At 31.5% G+C, this 6,981-nt stretch overlaps 1 protein-coding gene across 1 annotated transcript in view; it reads left to right on the forward strand.

The window, feature by feature from the left end:
* LOC122272375 (cathepsin B) overlaps positions 1 to 2,054 on the forward strand; it is a 15,902-nt gene extending 13,848 nt beyond the window's left edge. Inside the window, exons 7-8 of the mRNA XM_043056006.2 lie at positions 281 to 409; positions 1,867 to 2,054. Of these exons, the coding sequence (XP_042911940.1) occupies positions 281 to 409; positions 1,867 to 1,943 (206 nt within the window). The 3' untranslated portion in view covers positions 1,944 to 2,054. The remainder of the gene's footprint in view (positions 1 to 280; positions 410 to 1,866) is intronic.
* Positions 2,055 to 6,981: the final 4,927 nt, after the last annotated feature.

Consider the following 6,981-nt stretch of genomic DNA (forward strand, 5'->3'; position numbering starts at 1 on the left):
AAATTGAGTTCTGTGTGTGTCTGTGTGTGTCTGTGTGTGAGTCTGTGTGTGTGTCTGTGTGTGTATGTATATATATATATTAAAATGTGAAATAATGTGTAAAAAGTATTGATACTCAATATTCGTAATTTTATGTATAATTATCTATATATATATATGATGTACCAAACGATAAAGTTAATGATAAATCTGAAGTCTTACTTATAAATTATTCAACTTCTGAATTAAAAATTTAAAAACGTGTATTTTAACAATACATATTTTAATTTTTTTAACTAAGGTGTTTACAAACATCTGAGTGGTGAGGCTCTGGGTGGTCATGCTGTTCGAATTTTGGGATATGGTACAGAAAATGGTACTCCATACTGGCTGGTTGCAAATTCCTGGAATGAAGACTGGGGTGATAAAGGTATTAAAAAGTTTTACTCTATTAATTTATTGATTAACAGGTGAATTTTTTAAATGTGATGTTTTAATTTTTAGGATAAATTATTTTCTACCTGGATTTTTAATTCATTTTCTGATTATTGTTTTTAGTACTGTCTGTTAGTTTTTTCACTGTCTTTTTAAAAGCAATCACATCTGACTTGATTTGCTTAAATTTATGATTGGTATGTAGATTATTTCAAATAAACTCAAACCGTTTAAGAGTTCATATGTATTACTTCTTGATAACATCTATTTAGTTAAGTAAAAAATGCCATTAAATTTTTAAAAAACAATTTTAAAAGTTCATATTCTTACATTAGTTTAGCACAAGATAAATATATACTCTTGTGCAAATAATACTGTTTAATAATGACTCCTTGTTTTTGTTCAATAAACTAATAACATTTGTTTAACGTATTAAAATGTTCTAATTTTAAATAATTGGCTAATAAAAAGCTAATGTTTTGATTAATGAGTACAACTAGTTTTTAAAGTAAATAAGTCGAAATACCTATAAATCTCAACTTGTTTACTTAAATAAGAGGAAAATTGTAGGTTATGTTGTAATGTGCAATTTATTTATAAAAAATATTTTTGTTATTTAAAAAAAAGGCTGATTTCTTGCCAGGGAAATTATTATTATTAATATAATGAAACACTGTGTGATAGTCTAATTGTGATGCAAAATATTCTCACTGTATATGTTGCATATTGTGCGGCTTTGAGGAGTACTCCTCCAGACTAATAGTCCGGGACTGTCTGCAGCTATGGTAACAAGTGAGAGCACATTTCTATTGGGGGTACAATGGAGGAATAAAGGTGTCAATTGGTTTTCTCACCCTGACCTATGCCAAGATCAAGACAAAACTATTCACCCCACACCCCTATTTGAAGTGACATTTCCTCGCAACCATGGTATCTGCCACGACGCGCGACTGGTGTCTGGAGTAGTAGTAGTAGTAGTTCACTTACGTTGCGCTAGAGCTGCACAATGGGCTATTGGCGACGGTCTGGGAAACATCCCTGAGGATGATCCGAAGACACGCCATCACAATTTTGATCCTCTGCAGAGGAGATGGCATCCCTGTTTCGGTAGCCCGATGACCTGCACGCGAAGTCGAGCACTTTACGGTAGAACAGTTTAACGAGGACCAATACAGCACACCCTCTGTCCCTACGCAGACTGATCCAAGTGGTCACCAGCCCACTCACTGACCGCAGCCAGTGATGCTTGACTTCGGTGATCTGCTGGGAACCGTGTCTTAACGATCAGTCCACTGCGGGATGACTGGTGTTTGGGGGAGTTCTGAAAGCCGCACTGTAGGTATAAAGCGGATAGTGTAGGCATAGTGAAAGCCGCACTATAGGTTTTAGTATGTGAAGTATTGTGTTGAATAATTTAAAAAAAGATTTAATTTTAAAATTTTTGTGATTTAGGATACTTCAAAATCCTTCGAGGACAAGATGAATGTGGTATTGAAAGTGAAATCGTTGCTGGTATTCCCAAGCTTTAAATGAACTTACAATCTTACTTTCTTGTACAAATTGTGCTAAATGATCTTGTTTAAAACTGTTTTTTATTGTGATTTTTATCCATATTTTTTTAATAAAGCTTCTATACGCTATTTTTTTGTTCTTGTTAATTCAAAATCTACATACTCAGCTTCGAATCACATTTTGTTCGAAAGAAGATACGAATACTTTAAGTTAATTCTTTCCTTGATGAGGGGTCACAAATGCAACATTTTGGAGCAACAGGAAAATTGCCTTTATAAAGAAAAGTGGTAGGAAAATTGTGCTTAAAATAAAGGTTGGGGTGGCAGCTGCCTTTATTAGTTCTAATCTTTTCCCAGTTTTAAAATACGATTTAATTTTTAAGATTAGCTTAAAAATAATCTAGTAATGATTAAAGATATGTCACATAGCAGAATAAGCTGGGAAGATACAATATGGCTGTAAAATATAATGTGAGATATATTATGGTTATAAATTATTATTATTATTTTTTTAATATTTCTACATCATCTATTAGTCATTTCTGTCTTTTTTGTACTGCTGATTTTTTGAATAAGGAAAAAAAATTGAAAATGCTTGCTGTTTTTTTAAGTAATTTCTTCTGCAATTTTATTGCAAATCTGTGTTTTCCTTTTTTTTTTTTTTAAAGGGGGGTTGGCAGATATATAATTCCAAGTAAGTGTTTAAAGCTTCAGTTCAGTGTAAATTCTACTTTTCCTTGAGAATTTCGAAGAAATAAAAATTTCAATTTAAAATTGTCTGTGAAACAATAACTTAACTATTAGGTTCATTACAATGTTTATTTTCCGGTAATCTTTGTATTTTCACTCTTTTTTTTCAAATATTGTACACCAGCATATTGTTTATTGTTGCATTGTCTTTGTAGTTTGATATTTTCCATAATTTTTTTTTTACTGATCCTAACCCGTTAGATACCATTAATCTCCAAATATGCTTCTCATGAAAAAGAAAAAACTTTAATGTTAAAGCCGTTTAATTTTTCATTCTTAGTATTTATTTTACAAAATTAAGACATACTGTCCATCATGATTTAATACGATATATACCTTTTTATCGGTCTGAAATCTTTTGGTTTATCTAAAACTAAAAATGGCAACTATTAATATGAAATACCCTTTTTTTAAAGCCCTGTACAAGATGCATGTGTTTTAAACAAATCAATAAAAACTGTCAAAAAAATATTTTATTCCGAACATGAGAAATAAAATTTTACAACCTCACATTGAGAAATGTCTGAGTGAAATATAGGAAATGAAATGTTATTATGAAACAATTATAGTCAATGGGTCATTATTAAATTAATCAGTCGCCTTAAGCACCATCCAAATAATATAAAATATTCGTGACCTCAGAAAATATTTTTTTAGAGGCAGCAAAGGTTATGTATTCAACTCGTTACATTTAAATTGGACCAATTGAAAAAAATCTCTTGCCACCACGTTAGATTTTGCGGAAAAGCACTTGATAAAAAAAAATAAAAAATTCTTTCAAAATTTTTGTGACTAGGAAGGAGCTTATCACAACTTTCAACACCTCCTTTTTCTCACATATTAAGTATCATAATTTTCAACATAAAAAAAACTGCATTTTTTTTTTTGTATTGAAAACTACGGCATTTGACATAAGAAAAAAAATTCACGTCACGAAACTTTGTATTTGTGCAATAAGAAAGACGAAATATTTTGGCAAAAAACATTCATAGTTTTATTTTATTTAGTAACAAAAAACATTTTGAATTTTTTTTACATTGAAACATATGACATTTAGCATTATGAGACAAAAAAAAATCAAGAAACTTAGTGCTACAAGAGAATCGTAATTTTTTTTTTTTTTTTGGATACAGCCCGCTTCATTAAATTTTTTAATGAAGAAAAACACCCTTTTGATTTTTTTTTATGTTATAAGGAATACGATAAAAATGATAGTGTTGCGATTAACGAGTAAAAAAATCGTTTTTATAAATGCTGCAAACTTCTAATAGAATTATGTATTTTATACGTTTTTTTTAAAACTAACAAATGGTTGCCAATTTTATTCAAACGCACTTCAAGAAAGCTGAAGTTATTAGCAAATGGAAACCTAAATTAAAAGTGGTGGTAAGTATACTTTACCACGGCCTTCAAAAGGGTTAAATGTGACCGTATCATTCGCACAGGCGGCGGGTGCGGATATTTATCCACAAGATGTACAAAGCATCAATATACAACCTGAGCACTGAGAATAATAGAGAAGAAACCTCCATTTTACTACAAATAAACAACAATAATATTAAAATTTCCTGCATCTACAACCCTCCGTGTACTGAATTCTCCACAGATTTTATGAAAAAACTATTCCCTCCCAACCTTTCAACGATTGCTCTAGGTGATTTTAATGGTAAAAACGATTTATGGGGCTGCAGAAAAGTTAGCAAACTTGGAAGACAACTGCACCAACTTATTAAAGAATTCGGACCCACAGTCTGCGCTCCTGAAAAAAACCACCTATCTCCATCATAGTGGAACGACAACGAACCCTCCTAATATTTCAGATTTCATGATTACAAATACAAGCTCACCTTTGGCTATTGAAACCCTAGATGAACTTAGCAGCAATCATTTCCCTGTCTGGATCACTACTACCCTCGAAATGCAAGATAACGAAGAAAAACTGACTGAACTCTATACAACAACAACATCCTTTATCTTACCGACTCTAACGAAGATTCAGCCCCATTTCTAATGATGATATAAACTCCTCCTTTAATAATATCTATTAACTCCATTACCTATGCTTATAATGAAGCTAAAGAACTCATACCCATCAACCTCAACAACTATAAACTACCTTATAACATCAAAGAACTTTTTAAGGATAAAAATAAACTGAGAAAAAGATTCAAGAGAAACTTCGATCCGGAGCTTAAACGTCAACTTAATAAATTAAACAAAATTATAAAAGAAAAATGTAATCAACATAAAAACAGCCTATGGAATGAAAAACTCGAAAGTCTGAACAATAGTGATAATTCCATTTGAAAAATGACCAAGTCTCTTAAGAGATCACCTCTGAACAAAATGCCCTTAAAAGGTTCAAACAGCCCAGTATATACCTCGGATGATAAAGTTAGCATTTTCGCAAATACTATGGAGAACCAATTCAGCAACAATGCTGAAAATACCTGCTCCATGAACGATAAATTTATAAATGACTACTACAATAATATTATAAACCAAGACAACCATATTGAGAACAAAATCGAACCGGCAGCAGAAGACGAGGTCACATGCATCATTAAAACTCCCGCAAATAAAAAAGCTCCTGGGCACGACAATATTACGAACTTCATGATAAAAATCTCTCTCGAAATAAAATATTCAAAATTGTTAATATTTATAATGCCACCATTGAAAACCTATATTTTCCCGAGGAATGGAAAAAATCAGGCATTCTATTCGCTAAGCCCGGTAAAACAGCCTCTAATCCTGAAAACTATAGGCCTATTAGTCTACTTCCTATATGTTATCAAAAATCTTTGAAAAAATTATTCAACGAAGACTCAATGATTATATTCACCTACTCCCAAACCAACAATATGGCTTTAGGAAGCACTTATCAACTACTACCAAGCAGCTTGTAAATATCCTAGAATACATCAGCAGTAGTGCTAAATTTGAACACGTAACCGCCCTTATGCTCATGCTCGACGTTGCCAAGGCCTTCGACCGGATATGGCATAAGGGACTTATCGCAAAACTATATAAAATGAATATTTCATTGGAGCTCAATACGTCCCCAAGTAGTATGACTAAGACTAGTGTAGTGAGCAACCCAGAAGGCGAGTCGTTTTTCAACCAGGACACCTGAGTCACCACTATAACAGAGCTCATGACATAATTTTCTCTCCTGGATTATTTTCCTATTGTATATATCTATTTTATTTTTATCTTAATTTTTATTCAATTTGGGCTGATTATCGTGCGTTGTAAATATATATATTATATTTAACCCAGACCTTCCTTAATATTATCGATCATCATAATCTTCATGATTATTTAATTTTATATAGTTTATGATTATATGTTTATCAATTGTGATTCTTAGTTTAATTAATTCAATTTAGAAGATTTTTATCCACCACCCACCACTGTTTCTAAATAATTCGTAGGCATATGCAATTCTAACTTTACAGTACTTATGTCATGCAGTCAGTCAATCATGTCAGCCTAACCTATTATATGTATGTACTTAAATTGTTTATGTGTAATGCTGGTCAAAATTATTATAATTATTATAATATAGTAGTAAGTTATATTTGCTACAACTAACAAAAGTATTTTCGAAAACTACCGAAATTCCGCCATATAGTAGGAGTGGAGAGTACAGATAAACAATTCGACTTTGTTTCTGTTAAATAAATGTTAATAACAAAAAGCTTAAGCTATCACTTTTATTAATGCAAAGGTTAAATACTATTCAATAAATGTTCAGACATTTATAATGCTGTGCTGTGTCATGATTAGTGCTCATTCTTGCTACTTTTGCGCTCTTCATAAAGGATTTTTCTCAGTGGTAGAAAAATAATTATTGAAGAGATATTGTTGGCAATTACTCAAATCTCCTTTCGCTATTAGTTAAAATATTTAACTTTAAACTATTTAAATGTTGTGGTAGTTAAAAGGACACTAAATCAAAATTTGTTAAAACAAAAATCAAGCATGAATGCAGAAAGAAAAAAAACCGTTTCAGAGATGCCAACTGCTCCGGACACGCCTAGTTAGTTAAAAAAAAAAAAAAAAAAACGGTTAACAACTACAAAGTAAATTTGAAATTATTTGGCTATTTTTGCTTCGAAGCAAAGGATAAGGATCATGGGCGGATCGTGAATTTGTGGGGCCCTGGGCTGAAACTACTTTGAGGCCCTAATAGCCATTTTGTCAAAAAACTGTTTTCTATAGTGATGTAGATAAGTATATAGAAAAAAATAGGACAATAAAATAATTTTATTTTGTCTAAATCCAAGTCTTCTCAACGTCG

This window comes from Parasteatoda tepidariorum, unplaced genomic scaffold (genome assembly GCF_043381705.1).
Source record: "Parasteatoda tepidariorum isolate YZ-2023 unplaced genomic scaffold, CAS_Ptep_4.0 HiC_scaffold_880, whole genome shotgun sequence".
NCBI classification, from domain to species: domain Eukaryota; kingdom Metazoa; phylum Arthropoda; class Arachnida; order Araneae; family Theridiidae; genus Parasteatoda; species Parasteatoda tepidariorum.